The sequence below is a fragment of the Drosophila mojavensis genome, unplaced genomic scaffold (assembly GCF_018153725.1).
Source record: "Drosophila mojavensis isolate 15081-1352.22 unplaced genomic scaffold, ASM1815372v1 contig_108, whole genome shotgun sequence".
NCBI classification, from domain to species: domain Eukaryota; kingdom Metazoa; phylum Arthropoda; class Insecta; order Diptera; family Drosophilidae; genus Drosophila; species Drosophila mojavensis.
Window position 1 is genome coordinate 196884 of NW_025318636.1, and position 23121 is coordinate 220004.

At 33.6% G+C, this 23121-nt stretch overlaps 1 protein-coding gene and 1 long non-coding RNA gene across 8 annotated transcripts in view; one reads left to right on the top strand and one right to left on the bottom strand.

Moving 5' to 3' along the window:
• LOC6578184 (phosphatidylinositol 3,4,5-trisphosphate 3-phosphatase and dual-specificity protein phosphatase PTEN) overlaps positions 1–20936 on the top strand; it is a 43182-nt gene extending 22246 nt beyond the window's left edge. The window contains exons 11-14 of one of the 7 annotated variants that reach the window (XR_006357091.1): positions 11757–11906; positions 11978–12088; positions 16438–16568; positions 20547–20936. Coding sequence is in view for 4 of the 7 variants with exons in the window: in XM_044008650.1 (XP_043864585.1) it covers positions 16438–16487 (50 nt within the window). In the remaining 3 variants the exon portion in view is untranslated. Of the gene's footprint in view, positions 1–11132; positions 11400–11756; positions 11907–11977; positions 12089–15330; positions 16403–16437; positions 16569–20546 lie in introns of those variants that run through there. The other 6 variants (XR_006357054.1, XR_006357351.1, XM_044008650.1 and 3 more) reach the window with 6 other exon arrangements.
• Positions 1185–2542, bottom strand: LOC122757482. Its single transcript, XR_006357550.1, has 2 exons — positions 1361–2542; positions 1185–1302 (listed from the first exon to the last, which is right to left on the bottom strand). It is a non-coding gene; the product is annotated as an uncharacterized LOC122757482 (long non-coding RNA).
• Positions 20937–23121: the final 2185 nt, after the last annotated feature.

Here is a 23121-nt window from a genome sequence, read left to right on the forward strand (position 1 = left end):
CAAAAATATTGCCGAAAAGAAACGAAGTGAGTGAGTGAGCAGTAGAAGCTATTAAATGTTGTATATTGAATACATTTGAGTATTGTCAGCTGTTTTTTGCTGTGTGTATCTGTTAAAAGAAAGAGGGAAAAATAAAGAAATATGTGTGCAATGTATTTTTTGTTGTGGAATTTTTAACTTATATATTTATTTCAAAAAATTAATTAATAATATTCGAATTTAAAAACATAATTTTATTAATTCTATCAGCTATTGGAAGCTATTGAACATCGCTTTTCAGTAATTAAATTTCTTGCAATTGAAAACGTTCTCTCAGAAGCTGCGCTGCTGGCTGGAATACAAAATATTTGGCAGCTTGTTTTATGCAGTATTGGGAAAAAATGTTTGTGCATTTTCCACCATGCCAAAACGTCAAAATTGGTTGAGTATGGAACATTTATATTTGTATAGCCTGCTATTTCCATTTAAATCTGATCTTTATTGGAGTCAACCTGGGCAGCTTCTATGAACTCATCAAATTCATCGCTAGCTGTTTGAGTTTCAAAAGTTTCACAATTTGAGTCTACTAAAAAATGCTTCATAATAGTTTTACAGTCATTTATTGTTGTTTCCTTTTCATTTTGCGAAAATTGTTTTAGCTTATTTGTTGGTGGAAACAAAAACAATGCAATGCTGTGATATTTTGATAAATTTGGAGTAATTGTATCCACAATTTGAGATCGTAGTGAAAACTTCATTGATTCAATTAGTTGAACATCACTGTACTCGGACTGACATTTTTTTTTAAATTATATATATTTGGTAGAACCAAATGAATAGTCGGGCGTTTAACTGCTTCTAGTTTTTTGGAAACGTTTTCAAATGCTTCTAAGAGACAGACTATGGCAGCTAAATTATTTTTATTGATTCCTTCTATTCTATATTCTTGTCCTTTTTCTTTCAAAATTGAAATTATTTGCGTCCAATTACTATCTACCGACTTAAGCAAATAGTATACTGTGTTCCATCGTGTTGGGCAAAAGCTTTTTAACGAGAGACCCAAAGAAGAATTAGCTCCTGACTTTTTAAAATACTTCACCAGCTTTGTAGAATGTGATACAATATTTGTAAGCTCAGGAACAGACTCAATTGATTTCTCGACGGCGTTGTTCAATAAATGATTGACACAATTAATTTTTTCTAAGTTGCAGAAGGCTTTAATCATGTTTGACCCACGATCAGTAACAATAACTGGATTGTCATTTTCGAGGTCACATCCAAAATCTCTTAAAACGTCGGCGATTTTTGCATGTACATTTGCACCTAAACAAAGAATAATAAATTTAAAACTTTTACAAATAGATTAAATATTGATACATACCTGTGCAGGAGACTTCCTTCATCGACTTCATGGCTAATAATCGGTCAACAAGAGCTCCATCCTTAATGTAGTGTATGGTACATGACAAGTAAGATGATTTTAAAAAATTGTCTGTCCATATGTCACTGGTAATGGCGTATCCGAAACTCTTACATTTTTTAATTTCATCTTGAATCGGGCCAAAGTGTGTGTCGTATATTGCACCTATGTTTCTTGATATAGTTGTTGGATGCGGTAGCAATTTCTCGACGTCGACATTACTACCAAAAATTGCTCCTACTTTAATCAAAAATGATGCAAAGTTTTTGAGTCCGGAATCTTCGACAATTTTAAACGGGCGACAATTTTTTATTACCCATTCGGTAACAACATTAACAGCTTCATGCTTTGTTGCAGAATTTGTTTCGATTAGTAAAGTTTTCTCTGTTTTACAGATCACATTGTAGCATTTGTGCTTCACCAAATTTGATGTGCTACCTGAAAACTTCAAAACCGAGAAACACATTTTGCAAGAAAAAAGGCCATCGAACTCGATTCCACATTCGTTTTTTATTTTGGCAAAATATCGCCACACTTCGCTTCGTCCGCTTTTATCTGTTAAGCTGTACACTCCACTTTGTAGCATTTTTTTTATTTCGTCGCTTTTAAGCAACGTACTCTCCTAAATTTTATATATTGAAACCAAATAAATATTAAATCTGCAAATATCAACACAGGAAACATATATAGACGGTCACAACTACACATTTTGTTAGTAAAACTAAAACACAAGCTTTAAACAAAACACAAAAACAACACGCTGGTATTTGCCGAAAAATACATACATTTTTTCCTGCAGGTTCCGCTTCCATTTCGCACGTCTGCTCACAATTTCTCAAAGCAAAAAATGAATATACAAAATATTCTTCGAACTACTTGAGTAGTTTGAGTGTTTTCGAAGTTTTCCTTTCACTTTCCTCTTCTTTCGTTATACTCAGTCATTCGGCATGAGACACAACATGTTCGTCTTGCGAAAAAGTAGTATACACATTCGTCTCATTCTGTCCTTTTCACTCAATCATATTCCACTCATTTCGAATGTACTCAATGTGGCTTTGTTATGAGTGTAATCATGCAGACGTCTAATATAGAGTTACACAAGAGTGACACAAAGATTTTGTAATTTACAGATTTTGGATACCACGCCCCCATCGCCCCGAATTTGTAAAAAACGCATTTCAAGTACTAGAGACTTGTGCTTTGGAATGTACACACAATTTAACCATATGATTACGCTCTGAAAGTTTCATTAAGGTCGTGTGTCTACAAAAGAAATTATTCAACAAATAAATTCTCATAATATTGCCCACATTGCAGTGCAGCCCAAGCGCAGCCGCTGCTTACTGCGCAGTTAGCAGAGCGCGTGCTTATTAGTGCATGTGTATGTATGTGTGCATAAAAGAAGTCCAGAACGATTAGAATATCAGCTTGGAGGGTTCAGGGTATCTCCTAGTCGAGCAGTCTCGACTGGAGCCTTCTTACTTGTTCTTTTTGGCCTTAGGCGGAACCACAGTGCGTTGTTTGACATAGACACAAATTTTAAAATATTTTGGTGGTCGTTATGCGAAAATTTACTTACTTACTTTCCAAAAAAAAAAAAAAAATATTTTCGCTATTGCGAAATGTTTGTTAACCGAGGGTTCACTGTATATAGTTTTTGGTAATTAATAGAAGAGGTCCATAGTATTTAATTTGTTAAATATAAAAGATACATTTTCTTTTCGATTTTACACTTACGCTTTATATGTATGTAATTATATATATTATATATTTTTCATCTAATTTTCTGCCTCCTGATAGGCATTGGGAAAATCATAAAACTGTACTCCATGCGAAGATATATTCCAAATCTAATATCTCTAACTTCAGTCGGAGCAGGCTTTAGATGGATATTGAGTATAGTCTTCGCAAACAATTTACGAGAAGCGTCATGCTTGCGTGTTGCTACGTAGCCATCTATAAGTCGAATTTAAAGAATTAAGTGCTAAAATATAATTATAAAACTATTGTGACTTTGTAGAAAGTATTTTAAGTATTCGGGTAGTTTGTGACGGCCTTCATTTGTAGCCCATGTGGGAGACTCGGTAGTTATGAAGTCATTTTACTGTCGGCGTTTACAAAAGCCTCTCTTTGATTTGTACTAGTCTTACAAAGGAACATAATTAAAAACACAGTTATTGGAGACAAGCTATTAACTTCAGAATTCTAGCAATAGTGTTGAATATTCAACATTCTTATCATTCTAAAGGGTTTATTGAAGATCTTCTGATGTACAAGTTTATGCTCAACCTACTTGTATTAAAGAAATTTATGAGCATGTAAATGATAGAGACTTGCTTCTTGTGTTGGGTGATTTTAATATTCCTAACACTTCTTGGTCATCAACTTTAAATTCAAATTACTTTATTCCGACAATTGTTCACTATCTTTTTGATGAATTGTTTAACCCTTCTATGTTTAACATTATATCTTGTGTTCATTAATCATAAATCGCTCACTAATGTCGTGAGATCAGCCCCTTTTCTGCTTACCAGAAGATATACATCACCCCACCCTAGAGGTTTTGATAATCATCTCACTTATACCCCTTTGCCTTCTAAACTAAGTCGCTGTTATTGTAAATGCAGTTTTGTTTAGCTTAACAAATTAATTAATTCATCAGACTAGTATATTTTATATAAGTCGATTGATATTAATTTGGCAGCATGGTTTTTGTATACTACCTTAAACTCTATTCTGGATGTTTGTGTCCCTCTCTGTTGTATTTCGCCTGTTTCAAATAAGCTTAAGAATCTTTCGAACTTAAGAAACATTAAAACTAAATGTTTTAAAAATTATAAAAAGTCTGGTTTAAGTGTTGACTGACCTAAAGATTACATAGCCAAGTCAAATTTCAATCTTTTAAATTCACGTTTTTATGATAATTATCTTATACGTTGCAAACATCAGTTTGCTCGAGATCCTAAACAATTTTACTCATTTGTAAACTTGAATAGTAAATTTTTTGGTTTGCCGTCCTCATTTGTACTTGATGGTGAAAAAACTTGCAATGACCAGGATTCCTCTGATCTATTTGCAGATTTTTTCTATCCACTTATTCCTTTGCTAATCTCTACAGCAACTCATATCCATATTCACGTCCTGAATATGGGTCTATTAATTCTCCTAAGGTCACTGCAGCTTCTCTGGCTGCAGCCATTAGGTCGTTGAATCTTTTTTGCAAATCGATTATTCAACCATCTCAACATGGGTTTGTTCAAAATCGATCAACGTCCTCTAATTTACTAGAATTTACTTCTCTTGTCAATGACAACTTTTCTAAAAAAAAATGCAAACTGATGTTATTTATACTGACTTTAGTAAGGCATTTGACTCAGTATATCATCAGATACTTATTCTAAAGCTTGAACGCTTAGGATTTTCACCTAGACTTGGATTTCATCCTATTTAAAGGGTAGAACCCAAAGAGTCTTGCTGAGAACAGCTATTTCTAAACTTATCTTTGTTTCGTCTGGTGTACCTCTTTTCCCTTTTTCTAAACGACCTTCCTAGCTGTATCTCTTATTCTACTATATTTCTGTATGCGGATGATGTAAAACTTTGCCTTCCATACTCCAGTGCAAATGGGCATCTACACCTTCCAGATGGCCTTAATGCGTTTCAACTTTGGTGTGTGGCAAACCAGTAGGACCTAAATTGCTCAAAGTGTAAGACAATGACCTTCAGTGGTACCGTTCCACTAATTTTTGACTAAACAAGTAAGAACGTTGTAGTCGGGCGATACTGATTGCAGAAGACTCATTCACAGCCCAAACGCTGTCAACCAGAGTATATAGTGCAATTTTCAAGTCTAGTGCGCAACAAAAAACAGGGCATGATCCCATTAAAATTGGAAAATCATCGATAGCTATTGTTATGATCATTGCATCATTGCATTCAAATTACATACATATATAATTTATACAATTTTGATTTTTATTATTATATATTTATATCCATATATTGGATACCGGCTTCAAGCTAGCGGCGGATCAGCGCGATTTTCGTATACATGTGTACACACTCATCGTCCATTCGATGCGTACAGACAGAAGCGCGCCTTTTCTCACATTCTTAGAATTTCGATTGATTTCTGGACTTTCTAGCCGTTACTGTCTGATGACGCTCTCTTATTAAGCTATTCTATTTTAGCGACTGGCTGGTCAAGCAAAGCAGTGGCGCGGGTGCTAAGGGCGACGCAAATTATGTTAGAGTAGGGGAGGTTCGAAACCTATTTGATGTTATTTTTATTTTTTTATACCCTGAACCCAATTTCAATGGGAATTCAGGGTATAATGGTTTTGTTGAAATGTATGTAACAGGCAGAAGGAGGCGTGGCAGACCCCACAAAGTATATATATTCTTGATCAGGGCGACGAGCTGAGTCGATTTGGCCCTGTCCGTCCGTCCGTCCGTCTGTCCGTATGTTTGAACCCATTTTCAATGGGAAATCAGGGTATAATGGTTTTGTTGAAATGTATGTAACAGGGAGAAGGAGGCGTGGCAGACCCCACAAAGTATATATATTCTTGATCAGGGCGACGAGCTGAGTTGATTTGGCCCTGTCCGTCTGTCTGTCCGTCTGTCCGTCTGTCCGTCCGTCCGTCTGTCCGTCTGTCCGTCTGTCCGTATGTATGAACGCGTCGATTTCAGAAGATATAAGAGCTAGAGACTTCAAACTTTTTTTAAAATGTCCGTAATTACAGCGCGCATATCAAGTTTATCATTAAAAATCGATAACTCATCTCGATCTTTTTTTATCGATAAAAAACCTTATCGAAACCCAGTTATAAAATTATATCTTCTACACCTTTATTGCTAGAGTCTCAAAATTTTTAATGTATGTTTATATGCAATTTATACAATTTCGGTTTTTGTTAAAATTTACCCCCCACCTCTAAATTCACCCCCTCACCCTCACTTTTGTAAAAAGCGTATTTCAAATACTAGAGACTTGTGCTTTGGCAATTACATGCATATTCATGTTATAATCATATTCTGAAAGTTTCATGAAGATCGTACGTCCATAAAAAAAGTTATTAAACAATTAACTTCTCATAGTAAGCGCACACTGCAGCCCATGCGTGTTTATGCGTGGTTGTTTGTGTGTGTGTGTGTGTGTGTATGTGTGTGTGTGTATGCGTTTGTGTATGTATGCGTGTGTGTGTGTAAGTGTGTCTGTATGCGTGTGTGTGTATATATGCCTGTGTGTGCGTACGTGCGTGTGTGTGTGTGTGTGCGTATTACTTGTGTAAGCTGAAAGTTGCGAAAAATTATTGAAATATCTATTGCTCCAAGGGTTCAGGGGATCTCGTAGTCGAGCAGTCTCGACTAGAGCTTTCTTACTTGTTTTTAAATGTCCGTATTTACAGCGCGGATATCGAGTTTATCATTAAAAATCGATAAATCATCCCGATATTTTTTATAGATAAAAAAACCTTTTAAAAACCAGTTATAAAATTATATCTTCTACACCTTTATTGCTAGAGTCTCCAAATTTTTAATGCTTATATGCAATTTAAGCAATTTCGGTTTTTGCTAAAATTTACCCCCCACCTCTATGTCCACCCCATCACCATCACTTTTGTAAAAGGCGTATTTCAAATACTAGAGACTTGTGCTTTGGCAAACATGCATATCCATATTATAATCATAATCTAAAAGTGTCATGAAGATCGTATGTCCACAAAAAAAGTTATTAAACAATTAAGTTTTCATAGTAAGCGCACACTGCAGCCCATGCGTGTTTATGCTTGTGTGTGTATGTGTTTGTGTATGTAAATTTTTGTGTATGTATATGTGTGTGTGTGTATGTATGCCTGTGTGTGCGTGTGTGTGTGTGTTTCTTGTGTAAGCTGAAAGACGCGAAAAATTATTGAAATAGCTATTGGTCCAAGGGTTCAGGGGATCTCGTAGTCGAGCAGTCTCGACTAGAGCTTTCTTACTTGGTTTTTCATACATATTTTGTTTTTTATAAAATAGATATTTTATTGGGAAGGTGCGAGCTTGAATGAATGGCACTTAATACTCTTCTTTTTCTTAGTCGAATAATTTTATAAGTTTAAATTTGTTTCTTCTTAAATAGCCCTCAAATACATGTACGCAAATACATGCATATGTATATATGTAAGTCTGCACGCATAGCATCAAGCATTCCAGCCTTATACACGCGCTGTGTGTATGTATGTACACATAAATGTGTACTGTAGCATATTCAAAGAATCCCGCTGCGATTGATTTGTCTTTGCATTGTTTTTGAATTTCCAGCCGCTACACTGGCTTTTCTTTGCTATAAGGCGTCATAACAATAATGTGATTTCGTTTTAACTACTGTTGCTCGAAACGACGCGGTGGTGCTGTAGGCGGAAGCGCCGGCGATCTTTATTTTAGATATTTTGACATGAACATGCTATTCGGCTTGGGTGCGAGTTTAAATCCCGCGGAAAACTCGTTTTTGTAAATTGCAAATTTTTGTTATTTTAGCTTTTTTATATATTATTAATTTTTTAAAAATGTTTCCTTCCGTGCTATTAATGCCTATTAAGCCTATTTATATGTACAAATACATAAATAGATGGCTGACGCATATAAATGCCGCAATATGGTCACTATAAATGCCTATTGCCGCGCCCCTAGTGGCCGTAGACTCCTCATTTTTGGCCAGTTCTTAGAACGAGCAACCGGTAACCTAAATGCAAAATTTGAATTCTTACGCTCAAAAAATGTGAAAATTACAGGGTATTTTTCGATATGCCACTCCATTAAAGAGGCTTAAAAATTATTTTTGGGGCATCGATAGAGGAGGCTACCAGTAACTCAACTATCCATTTGAAGCTTCTAGCTCTTAAACTGTAGGAGATATAAACTTTTGCGGCTTGCCACGCCCCCTATGGGCGGACATATATCTACCATAGCTCGTTTCTGGTCTCGAGAATCAATAGTGTCCAAAATATAGCCGAATTCGAAAAATCACTATACATTCAGGTCCAATTAGCCACGCCCCTAGTAGGCGTGGATATATAATTTTTTCACCCATCTTTATAGAATTAAAACATCAGCTTACGTGCAGAATTTTAGGTTTATAACTTTAAGAGATACAGTTTTGTTCGATTTGCCACGCCCCCAATGGGCAAAGATATATCCGCCATAGCTCATGATCTTGAGTGGTTGACGCGGACCTACGTACCAAATTTCAGCTTTCTAGCTCTTCAACAAACATGATTTCTGGTATATCGGAAAATGCATTTTCCGATTTGCAACGCCCCTAGTGGGCGGATCGGGAAAATTTTAACACTTTTTAAATCGGATATACACGAGTATGTGTTCCAAATTTCAAGTCTCTAGCTTCAATAGCGCCGAAATAGATTGCGTTCATACGCATAGACGGACGGATAGCAAGACGGACATTGCACAAAACCAATATACTCATTTCACTTTCGTGAATGAGTCTAAAAATTTCCTTATGACGCATCTTTACCGTCAAAGATCTTGGTGATTTCTTTGACTGTAAACTAATTTTAATCTTCATATTTCTACCATCATTAATGAAGCCAAAAGTGTGCTTGGATTTATTAAACGTTGGTCTAAAGAATTAAAAGATCCTTTTATTACAAAGCAATTATTTATTTCGCTGGTGCGTCCTATCTTAGAGTATTGCTCAGTTGTATGGTCCCCGCAGCATAAACTACATCATTACCGTCTTACCATAGTAAGCTTCAGCTAATTAATCTTCCATCGTTAATCAGCAGAACAATTTTAGGAATTGTTTTTCTGCATAAATTCATTAGCGTTGATATTGATTCGTTCTCTTTGTTGAGGCGTCTCAATTTTTCGGTTCTGTCCCCAACGACTAGACACTATCGTCCGCTTAATTCATCTCTGTGCACTACGGATTATTCTTTGCATAGTGCGTTTCATGTTCTTTATGTTAATTTTAACAAATATCACGTATTTTCCTTTGAGCTCTCTTTTCCTAAAATAAAATCTTAGCTTACCTTAGGGAAATCACTTGCAGTGCCCAGGCATAAGCACTGGTACTCATTTCGTTGCCAATGTTGTGTAGTGAATTCTCAATCCTATCCTATATTCTATTTTTATACCCTAAACCCATTGAAAATGGGAAATCAGGGTATAATGGTTTTGTGAAAAGTATGTAACAGGCAGAGGGAATCATCGCAGACCCCATAAAGTATATATATTCTTGATCAGGACGACGAGCTGAGTCGATATAGCCCTGTCCGTTTGTCCGTATGAGCAAAAGGATCTCAATTTGTACTAGAGACTTGTGCTTTGGAATGTACACACATTTTAACCATATGATTACGCTCTGAAAGTTTCATTTAGATTGTATGTCTACAAAAGAAATTATTTAACAAATAAATTCTCAAAATATTACTCACACTGTAGCGCAGCCCAAGCGCAGCCGCTGCTTACTGCGCAGTTAGCAGAACGCGTGCTTATAAGTGTATGTGTATGTATGTGTGCATAAAAGGAGTGCAGAATGATTAGAATATCAGCTTGGAGGGTTTAGGGTATCTCCTAGTCGAGCAGTCTCGACTGGAGCCTCATTACTTGTTGCTCTTCTTTTACTCTTTTTTTTTCGTAGTCTTTATTCTTTTCACTATTCTTGCAATAACTTGTAGTACTTTCCATTTGCTTTACTAATTTTTTTATACTCATTCACGAAAGTGAATTAGTATATTGGTTTTGTGCAATGTCCGTCTTGCTGTCCGCCCATCTGTCCGTCTGTCCGACTGTCCGTATGAACGCAGTTTATTTCGGAAATTTGGAACACATACTCGTGTATATCTCCTATTTATAAAGTGTTAAAACTTTCACGAACCGCCCACTAGGGGTGTGGCAATTCGGAAAATGCATTTTCCGATATACCAGAAATTATATTAGTTGAAGAGCTAGAAAGCTGAAATTTTGAATGTAGATTCGCATCGACCACCCAAGATTACGAGCTTTGGCGTATACATCTACGCCCATTGGGGGCGTGGCAAATAGGATAAAACTGCATCTCCTAGAGTTTTAAAGCTAGAACGCTGAAAATTCGTAAGTAGGCTAATGTTATGATTCTATAAATATTAAAGAAATTATGTGTCCATTCCCATTAGGCACGTGGCAAATCGGACCTGAAGGTATAGTGACTTTTTTATTCTGCTATATTTTGGACACTATTAATGACCTCAAATTTGGGGCTGACCACCCAAGTCTAAAAAGCTTTGACGGATATATGTCCGCCCAAAGGGGGCGTGTCAAACCGAAAAGTTTATATCTCCTAAAGTATAATAACTAGAAGCTTCAAATTTGGATAGTAACCTCCTCTATCAATAATCCAAAAATAATTTTTACGCCCTTTTAGGGCCGTGGCATATCGAGAAGTACCGTGTAATTTTCACATTTTTGGAGCGTAAACATTCAAGTTTTGCAGTTAGGGTACCGTTAGCTTGTTCTAAAAACTGACCAAAAATGAGTTGTCTATGCCCAGTTGGGGCGTGGCAAATCGGGAAAAACGCATTTTCTACAGTATTAGAGCTAAGCTTAGCTGCTAAATTTCTGATGGGATGTGAATGAGTATTCCGCAGTCGGTAACACCCGACTACAACGTTCTTACTTGTTGTATATTAATTATATTTAAGCTCTCTTAATAATTATTTTAAGTTTTCTTTTTAATACTTTCTTTTTATAGTCTCAATAGTATCACTGACCATATTTAGCTGTGAAGTGGGGCATAGCTAGCCGGACCGGCAGATACCTCCATCGGGTTGGTGATACTATTGTCATTATTTGTTGTACTTTTTGTAGGCTATTTAATTTTATTTGACACTAGCTTTATCAATATCTTTTAAGTAAATAAATAAATAAATAAATAATTATTTTTCAAATATGGATTTTAAAGAAGCTTTGAAAAATGATATGCATAAAATCATTTTGATATGGATTTTCCAGTGTATATAGAAGAAAAAACTCGAAATACCATAGTAGATACGAAAAGATGTTATATTAAGTCTCCAGAGTGATTAAAATAAGGTTTTTACGAGCCAATAGTACACAATGGGCTTCGAACACATAATATTCTTACATAAAAAGTAAATGAAAGTGATTAAAGTATTAGTAAATGCTTAAGAAAAAATTATATTTAATATAAAACTCCGCGAGTATTAATAACATTAAAGGTTGTTTAATATATGGCGACAAATGGTATACCTTCACAGTTTTATTAAACCCACTCGCGAATTCAATCAAAAATATGTTAAGCATTCTTGAGAACCCCGAGGCCTTGAATGGTTTCGAATATTATATAATTCTACAGCCATACGACGTGTCACCAAATCATGCGATTTCATCGTCCACCGCACTTTAAATGCTATGAAATAAATTAAAAATAATCCAAAGAACAGAACGTCTCATTTAAAAGCTTAGGTTATGTAGCAGCCAAAATTGTGGACTTAATATCACTATTGTAAGTTATGCGATTGAATCATCGATTTTAAATTAGAATACGTTGTTATGTATTAAAAAATATATTTACAGGATCTTAATTTTCATAGCTATGGAGGTAGCTACGTCCGGCACTACGTAAGGAGTCATATACCAAAGTGTTCTACTGTAAGAACTGAAACGTCAGATTCATCAGTATATGTGGTGAGTCTATTTCACCTTTGATCGGTAAAGTGAGATATTTTTTTTTAATAGACCAGACGTATCTCACCTTAATTAATTGTTTCTAAATAAGTCCTCAAAATTTTTGAAATTGAGTATTCTTAATATATATTAATAAATATATTTTATATATTTAATGAAATTATTGTAGATGATAGAAATAGTAAAAATCGATGACGCTGGAAAGACTTGTATATATTTATATTGCTCAGTTTTCCGTTTGTTATTTACAGATAGTAAAATATATAGCGTATGTAATTTAATACATACTTCAAAGTAGTTCAGGTTTCTTCTTAAATTTTTACTAAGAAAATAGGAATATAATTGCAATAAAAATGTAACAAGACTATTCTTTAAACAGGCAAGTCCTGTTAATTTAAAATGGCAAGAGGATCAGTGTTTTATTTTTCGATTTACACAGAAGTTCAAATTATTGAGAATGATTTGTTTTTTTTTTTTTTTTTCAAAGATATATATTTTTTTTAGACTCGTATACACTGTTACCTCTAAAATATTGAATATTATTAGACTATTTAAATAAAACTCCAGCAAAACGTATCTATTAAATAATTTCCAAAAAAGTATTTAAAATATTACATACAATGATGGAATAGTTCTTTTTTCGTATCGCATATTTCTATTAGTTACATATGTGATGAATATTGTATTTTTATATATTTTGTAAACAACAACAATTTTAATGTAAGAAAAACAAAAAAATAAAAAAAAAAAGCGCGAAATTCAATTAGTCATTCGGTCTTGGGTCTTGGGAAGAGGTCAGTAAAGCATTTGAACTGTGGTTTTGCTATAAAATTTATTAAATATACTATTTTGAAACATTTTGTTGGGTTTTAGTAGGTGTTTATCAATTTATATTGAAATGGGAAAAGGAGAGATGCTGACAAACGAAAATATGGTAAAAGTCCTTGCATGCAAGGTTGGATACAGGGTTTTAGAATTCGACCATTCGATAACAGAACGCCGTGTTCAGTAAATTTTGGCGACTAGCAACCGGCCAAAATGGATGAAACTGAAGTCAAAACCGGCTTTATCTAACGGCCACAAAGCGACTTGGGTAGATTTTGTGAAGCAACACATGTCCTGGTCGGAAAACTGAAAAAAAAAATATTTTCTCAGATGCGAAAAAATTCAATTGAGATAGCCCTGATGGTTTTAATTATTACTGGCATGACATTCGGCAGCCTAAGCGATACTCCACATATCGAAACTTTGCTGGCGGATCATTAATGGTATGGGCTGCGCTTAGCTACCGCTATCGAACTTCAATATGAATAGTATCCTGGCGTTTGAATTCTCAAGGCTGTATACATTTATTGGAGAACATACTTGTGGACTTTTTGGATGAAGAACCGTCCAGGATTTCAATTTTCCAACAGCATAATGCGGCCATACATGTTTCATAGTCTAGTCGAACCAGATTTCAGGAGCTGAAAATCACCTCAATGTCATGCCCTGCTCGATATCCTGACTTAAATCCTATAGAAAACATGTGGGGGGACCTTGCCAGGCAGAAGAAAATCAATCGGTGGAAGATCTTAGAAAAACGGATTCTCAGGAATGGACTCAAATACCACAAGCCGCGTTTAATAAAAACTATTAATTCGATGCCAAATCGGGTTTATGAAGTAATTCATAAATCTGCCTTTAATTGAGATTCACGCTTATTTTTTGAAAATTTTTGTTTTCTTGCATTAAAATTTTTTTGTTTATAAAATATATAAAAATATTGTTGTGTATGCCATATAACTAAAAGAAATGTGTGATAAGAAAAATACAACTATTCCATCATGCATAATACTAAAAAAAAAACCAAGAAAACTGAGTGCCTTTAATTGAATTTCGGGGAGTGTACATACTTATATATTTAAAAGACAATTATAAGTGGATGTTGGTTCTTAATTCTATGTTATGTTGCTTCCGAATTAATGTTATTTTTGAAAGTCTACATATGTAAGTCTCCAATTTTACTAAGGGAAATTCGAAAATGGAAAATCAGGGTATAATGGTATCTTTTTATCGAGAATAATCGATTTTTAGATTTTGTTTTTTAGCCTAATTTGTAAACTTTCAGACCTGGAGACTTCACATTCAGTGTGTATATACATTTGATGGATACCCAAATTTAATAATTTACATATTTTGGATACCACGCCCCTTTTGCCCCTAATTTGTAAATAAATTACGTTCATGTACTAGAGACGTGTGCTTCGGAATATACATACATTTGAGCATTATGATCACGTTCTAAAAGTTTTATTAAGAGAAATTATTCAACAAGTAAATTCTCATAATATTGTCTACAGTGCAGCGCAGTCGCTGCTTACTGCACAGTTAGCAGAGCGCGTGCTTATACGTACGTGTGGATGCATGAGGAATGTGTGCTTAAAATAAAAATTTCAAATATCTATGAATCAATTCTGCATTTAGTTTGTGTTTATCAAATTTGTATTATATTTCGGATATCGTCACCCTAATTTGAATTTGAATTTGCGTTTTTCCTAAATTTAAATATTTTTAGTAGAATATTTAAGGATATAAGTTAAAAATTTAATCGAAATCTACTAATAAAAAATATAGTTATGCACGATGATTCTTTGTGCTGTGAGTTCACAGAAGGACGGACAGTGCTGAATCGACTCAGCTCATCGCCCTGATCAAGAATACGACTAAGAAGAATACTAGGATACTAAATTAGGATACTAAAATTGTGACTAGATCTTTGTTACTTGTTATGTATCCGTCTGGTATTCAAAAGAAAAATTGAGCATTTATAAAATATGCATAAGGAGAAACCTTTCCCACTGATGTAGTTATCGATTTTTATAAAGCAATCTTAAGTGCGCATTTTAATACTGTTTTGAGCGTTTCTGTTTCGCATGATTGTCTAGAAACATTGACTACTTTTGTATATTTGTGTAAAAGTTCCGTCAATTTCAATCAAAACAAATAATAATTGTTGTATTAAGTACTTATAAATGTGGACGGGCATTCGTACATGACAAGGCTTGAAAGTATGAATAAAAAACTCGCATTCATTATATTTTTTACTTTATTTTATTTTATTTATTTTCAGTCCTTTTCTACTTAAATATAATGATATTTTTATAATATGGAAATTGATTCTTTAGAGTTTAACATACACATGGGGAAAAATTTATATAAAAACCCCAGTTTTTATATATATATATTTTTTTTAATTGCAGATATTTATCCGGAGTGATATCTACATCAACCATGACAAGAGGTGATAACTCACCACTCCACACTTTTTGGCTGCCATTATGTTATTTATTTATTTTTAAAATGTAAAATACAACAAGCTTGTACAGTATAAATTGTTAAAAAAAAAAAAAAAAAAAAAAAAAAAAAACAGTTAATTGCACATTCATTGTTTTAGTCTAAATTCAAATGATAGGAGTGAAACTTTAAGCTCAAAGGATCTTGCCATTGTATATTTTTATACTTCGTTCCTATAAATAAAGGCAAAATGGTATTGCACAGATATGACATTGAAAATAAGTTTGTTTAAGTCATGTCGAATATTAATATAAGCCTATGAAGCTGATTTCTATGCGATAGAAACGTTTCCAAGCACTTAATCGTCATTTTAGAAAGCGGTTTACAATTAAAGTGTCGATTGCTGATACGCATACTAAAATTTCATTGTGTATTATGCAGATTATTATTGGATTGCCTTTGGATTGTGTTTTGTCATTATATTTTTGTTTTTACTTATTAGGATTGTCGTTGGCTTGTTTTAATATTATTTGAAAAAATATTGCTTTGTTTAGTATTAGTAATACTTAAAAGACATAAATGTGATTTATTAATTTTGTATTTTGACTGCAAGAAATTTGATACCTTATAGAAAATAAATTAAAAATGGCACCGTGGTTATTGTTTCATAGTGGAATAGAATAGAAGAGAAAACGCAAAATACAGTCGATAAAATTATGATTGTCAACAATTCTGAAAATTCTGCTTACATAAGAATTGACTAGATACGTTTGGAACCTGAAGCAAATTAATGATTGTCAAACTTTCTAATAACTAGCGATATTGTCACTGCTGTAATTAGTTATATTGTTCTACGCTTTTTGAAAAAAGATCAATACCATCCTAGATTACCATCCAAAAAATCTTGTTTAATGATTTTTATAATGGATAGTCACATTTAATGTCTTACTCATATATGTTTTACCTGATTAATAACATAATAAATTTGTGGGTTAACTTCGAAGTATAATGCATCGTTGCCACTTCATCTCATCTGAACTTTCTATGCCTTTTTCTTTTTTTTTGTCTTTCAGATTATCTCTGGGAAGTCACTGACCGATCATGGCTACGAAATGGTGTATAGCTTTCCGGGCGGTCTAATAAATCGTCCCAACTGAGTAAGAGATAATCTGTTCTTTAGTTTACCGTACAGGACTGACTGACTGTAAGGCTAAAATTTAATATTCGCCCTATTGATCAACCCACTGAAAATAGAAAATCCGAAAATATATGTGTTAGAATGTATATAATAACCAGAAAGAGGTGTGACAACCCCCATAAAGTGTGTATATTCTTCATAAGAACGCAGTACGAGTTTATAATTTATAGTTCCATCAATTTTTTCGATTCAAATCACTCAATTTTTTTTTAAAACGATAAACTTTCTATGACAATCTAATGGGGGATTTTTTTAACATTTTAATTTGGAGAACAAGACTACGAGAGCAAACGATTAATTATTAATACAGCCACATTAATTCGTACCCCGCTGAATCGAAAACCTCAATATTTCGTAAGAAACTGCTGGTCTCTTGAAAAAATGTTATAATTCGTAATTTCGTTTCGAAGCCTCTTGTAATACATAATGCTTGATTTTGCTGAAAGTTAAACTACCGTTAGGTCTTGCAAACTATTATGCATGGCGCCTTTAAAGATGTCGCTTCATGTGCGAAATTTTGTTGTTCTCTCATTGGATTTACATTAGTTTGCTAATAAAAAATTAGTATAAAGGACAATAAAAAACAAGTAAGAACGTTGCAGTCGGGCGTTACCGACTGCAGAATACTCATTCACATCCCATCTACAATTTAGTAGTTAAGTTTCGCTCTAATACTGTAGAAAATACAGTTTTTTTCCGATTTGCCACGCCCCTACTGCGCGTAGACATCTCATTTTCAGTTCTTAGAGCGTGATAACGGTACCCTACCTGAAAAATTTTAATGCTTACCCTCAAAAAATGTGATCAGCCCGAGTATATATACAAAATTTGAGGTCTCTGGTATCAATAGTGTCCAAAATACAGCAGAATTTTGAAAATCCCTATATCTCCTGCTCCAGTTTGCCACGCCACGCTCGGAGTAGACTTATAATTATGTCTTTAGACTCTATAGAATCATTACATTAACTGACGTGCAAAATTTCAGCGCTCTAGCTGTAAAACTCTTGGAGATACAGTTTTATCCGATTTGCCACGCCCCCAATGGGCGGAGATATATTCGCCATAGCTCGTTATCTACGGTGGTCTACGAGGACCTACATACAAAATTTCAGCTTAACTCACATGATTTCTGGCATATCGGACAATTTTAACACTTTATAAATCGGAGATATACACGAGTATGTGTTCCAAATTTCAAGTCTCTAGCTTCAATAGCGCCGAAATAGATTGCGTTCATACGGACAGACGGACGGTCAGCAAGACGGACATTGCACAAAACCAATATACTAATTCACTTTCGTGAATGAGTATTTTTAAAATCTTAATTTAACCAGAAAAGAAATTTGGAAATATCAATTCCTCGAAGGCTTTATCTTTCTTACTTGTTTATTTAATGCCGTATGTCATACGTTCGAGCATAATTCGAGCAAAATATCTAAAATGAAATTAAATATAATTTTGTATTCATTTATGATAAAATTATAACTTGCTTATTTAGTATATACAGTCGACTCACGGTATTTCGAAATTCGAGGGACTCTTTAAATATAACGAATTATCGAATGTTTAAAATATTAAATGGCTCGAAATTTTTAAGAGAAAATAAATAAATCTTCGAATTATCGCGGGTTATTACTTAACTGCTGATATCTTACATCCATCCGTTGATTGTAGTTAAGAGAGTACTGAGTGGAATCTTTTGCAATATCGCTTTTTTTCTCATCTGCTTATACTTTTTCAATAACCTTTTTATTTTTAGCAATCGTCAAACTTGCCTACCCATTTTGAATAAAAACTTTAAATCTGTATACTATCGAACCGATTCGTACGAAAGTAAGCATTAAAATGTGCTTATGTTTTATTCGTAACACGCAACCACGCACAGTAAAGGTAGTTTCAGGGGAGTCCCTATATTCAAATTCAGAAAGAAACTTCGCAACTTTGTATTGTCGCGTCCTATTACTGAGTGCATAAAAATGTATGGATATAATTCGAAATATAAAGAGATTTTGTAGGGCTCCAGAGTCGACTATATATATATATATATATATATATATATATATATATATATATATATATATATATATATATATATATATATATATATATATATATATATATATATATATATATATATATATTTATTTATCTATACATAATTAATTTTTTTTTAAAGAACAAAAATATAATTTTTTTTTCTCATGTGAAAACACTTTCGTCTCAAACTGAATATACTTTATATATGTATATAGACGCCTTCTGATCAAATTTTAAATTTAATTTATACCATACGCAATAAGAGTTTATTTATCATTAAGTTGAACTTGAAGCTTATTTTTTTCGGCTCACAAATATTTTTCCCTTAAATATTTTAAGTGCTGTAACGTTGTATCATTATATTTACTCTAAGCAGTAGAACAAGTGATTGTTAATGTTATTTGATTTTAATAATTAGCTGTGCTTAGCATACGTACAAAATATTGTTGCTCTAATATTATTAAAACTAGAAACTAGATCACTCAATCAACAATTTGTCGAGATATATAAAACATATCTTGCAAATAGCAGTCGACAGTTTGACATTTTAACGTAATATTCGCGAAATCAAAAATGAGACTCAGTAAGTAGACACATGGTCTTAATTGACTCACTTCATTCACAATCGCCATTAATATGCATGATTGCCAAAAAAAAAAAAACGTATTCGAATTAACAATGCTCATATTGAGATGTTTGGCACCGAGGCCAAAACGAAAATTGTATGAGTGTGTGAGTGCGATCGTATATGACTTAGACGCACAATATTGTATTGATCGACAAAGAATAAATAGGTTTTGAGCACGAGTATATGAATTGCTTCGATGAGTATATGAGTTGCGTCGCAGTTTGCAGAGAATCATTAGAATAATTATTTTATTTAAGTTGTCAGGATTAGTAGATACAGTCGACTCTTGTTATTTCAAACCTGCGTTATTTCGAACCTCTCATTAATTCAAAGTTATAACTCAGTAATTCGAACTAAAAATCATTGCTAAGACGCGGTAATTCGTACTCATATGGTTAAACACTCGACAATTCGAAGTATTTTTAAGAGTCCCTTGAATTTCGAAATAACGAGAGTCGACTGTACATAAAATAATGTCATGAAAACGCTAACATTTTGCATGAGCATGGCAATCCCCTTTCAAGAGCTTGATTTATCCTTTGAATGGAAAGGGCATAGAAAGAGACAAGAGTAAGAAAAAATAAGAGCACAATCAGGCTTCATATTAAAATGCGTGCTTTACGCTTGAATGCTCGAAGCGAGAGATTTTTTCACTGCTCGAGCCTCAAGCGACGGAGCCGAGCAAATACGAAGTGTTGACACGAAGATATATGCATGCAAAAACTCGGCTGCCTCGTCGCCTAAATGCTTTGGTTAACTGTTGTATTCCTCTTTAGGTCTTATTTATTCTCATTCTTTTTACTAAAGGCAGTGAGATATGAGATCTTGAGTCCATGCCATCTTTCACTCTATCAACACATTTTATGCCTATCACTCATTCACTCAGTCTCAATTCGAGTGCACTCTATTTTGCTAGGGTATGAGTGCGGCCATGCAGCTCTCTAATACATACACACAAAACATTTTTAATTTATCTTAACATGCGGTCGCTAAACAAACAAAATCTATAAGTATTTTCTCAGAGTGTGGGAAAAACATATTCATGTCTGTATAAGTATTTTAATATTTCCCCCATTCTAAAACTACAGATAGAGTCGACAGTGTCTCTTTCTCTCTTTCGTCGATTCTGCTTAATTAATATTTCCCAAAAAAAAGTTAAATCGCCTTTAAAAACTATAATATTAATTGTTTTGTGGTACAAAATCATCTAATACCAAACTTAGAGCCCAAATTTCCTTGATGTACACTGATGTAAATATATATTAGAGCATTGTCATTTATTGCTAAATTATTTAACAAATTGTTTTATTATATTGCAGGTGAATCAACATACCTTTGAATAAAGTGTATTGGACCTGCTATACTTGGAGATCTACAAAAATTTTAATTTAGCTTCTAACATTTTATAAATGTATATGAATTTGTAAATATTTAGGTTTAAAGTAGGCTTTATATTATTAAGTAAATTTCTCTTTGGATGTATACTTTACGACATTAAATAAAAAAATATATTTGTCGTAGTCTGTCATACAAATGAGAAATTTGATACACGTACACTTACATTTCAATCGAGTTTAAGATCTCAATGTATCGACAAATGCACAGTTGGTCACCTAAATGTTACTTATTTTACGGTAATGGTGTTACGTAAATTGTAATTATTAATTTCTACTTTTCATTTTAAGTAAACTTTATTAATTGAAAAAGGTTTCGAGATTGTTTGATTACACATTCTAAATATATTAATTTGAAAGCTTAGAAGTTATTTAATTAGTATTTATAACAAATGTTGTTTATAAATATTTCTGAAACAATTAAATTAAATGTAAAATAGTGAAATAGTATTAGTATTTGTGTACAAATGGCTTATGATTTAGATGTCAAACAACGACAATCATGGTTAAACTTTAATTCTTTACAGGTGTCAATTACAAGATGATTAAAGGTTAGCATTGGTCTACGATTCTTAGCTCTGAGAATTGGATAATAGCCCATTCATTGCTTGAAACTAACCACAAATATTTTGACAAGTAGTGCTCTGCTTTAGTGCTGAAAATATCCCGTTATTATCAGCAACGCAAGTAACATGAGCTTTCATTTTCTTATAGGCTAAATTAATTAATTACAACGTGATACAGCGCTTAAAACTGAAGAGCATAATTAAATTTGTTAGCTTAATTCCTGAATAATGTAAGCACATACAGAACTTAAACTGTTTAAAAAACTAAAACCAGTCATTTTCAACAATAAATTTTATTTATGAATTGGATATTATTTCCCATTATTAACCCATTTAAAGGTTAATAATGGGGAATAATATCCAATGCTTTGACTTATATTTATTTTCATTAATATGTAGTTAAAACTGGTTTTAAGAATCATATATACAAATATACATATATATTGAGTAAGTGTCCCTCTAAACATAGTCAGCGCTTAACATTTTTAGTTATACCCTGAACCTATTGGAAATGGGAAATCAGGCATGTTTTTGTGAAAATGTATGAGTTGGCAGAAAGAGGCGTGGTAGATCTCATAAAGTATTTATGATTTTCATCAGGGCGATGAGTCGATATACCCAGATCCGTCTCTATGAATGAGCTTAGAGATCTCAGTAGAGTCTACCCTACTATCAGGGCATAATGGTTTTGTTAAAACTATGTAACAGGCAGAAGGAGGCGTGGCAGACCCCACAAAGTATATATTAAAGGTGCCAAACTATCGATGGTGGGCCCATCGATTGTGGACGATAGTAATTTCCAAACCATCGATAGCGGTTGATAGTACCATCGATTTTGGTCGATAGTCGCAAAAAAAAAACAGTGATTCTTAGCCTTAAAAATTTGAGCACTTCAATTTTCTGAAATTACCTTTTAAGATAAAAGCTGAATTGACTTAAAAGCTAAAACCTAAAAACTATTAAGTTATGGTTTTTATTGTAATGATCGATTTTTGTTTTCTGCAAATAAGCGTCTTTCACTCACACAATAAGAATTTAGAATTCAGACAGAAACTGAGCGAGACAGTTATTTCAGTTTTCGTTTCGCTCAAGTCAAGCACTGATTGCTTGAGTTAAATGAATTGAAATAAGAAATAAGAGGTTAGAGTTTTTGCAATGCGTTGTGAAAATAATTTTGTCCTCTATTGTATGTATGTATGTATTTGCATGCACACGAAGATCATTTTTGTAGAGTTTTTTAGTCAAACTGTCTTTTGCTGAGAGTCTTTGTGTAAGCGACGCACTTGACCAAAACGGATTCAAAGCAAAACAAAGAAGGCCGCTCATAGCGAGATTGAGTCTGCCCAATCTTTTCGGTTATGTTATGAAGCAGAACATATTCGAAAAACGATCAACCATCATTTGCAAGCTATGATACAAAATTAAGAAAAATTATAATTATTACTCACGCACCTTTGACGATATTATCGTCCACTATCGAGACATTGAGCCATCGATAGTTCAGTCGTTCGATAGTGGCCGATCATTCACACAATTCTAAGCTGTCGTAGGCACAAGTCAATGCTCATGTCGCATGCATACGCATATAAACATACACACACGCACATACATATAAAGGCACTCAAATGCTTCTACAATGATTACCCCATCATTTGTGAGCATCGCGCACACACAATCAAACATATGTATGTAGGTGTGAACACTTCACAAGATCGACCAAATGCTAATGCTGGGATTTCAAATTGCTACAGCCAGCAAGAGCTTCGCACACAGGCATACAATTGCTCATAGTACATGTAGCATACTGTAAGTGTGTGTGTGCATGCTCGTCGCGAAAACATTTTCATTATGCGCAGCAACGCTTTCATACACTTCCCACAAATAATAACGAAAACGCATGGCAAACGGCTTGAAGAGTTCGGAATACTCTTCAC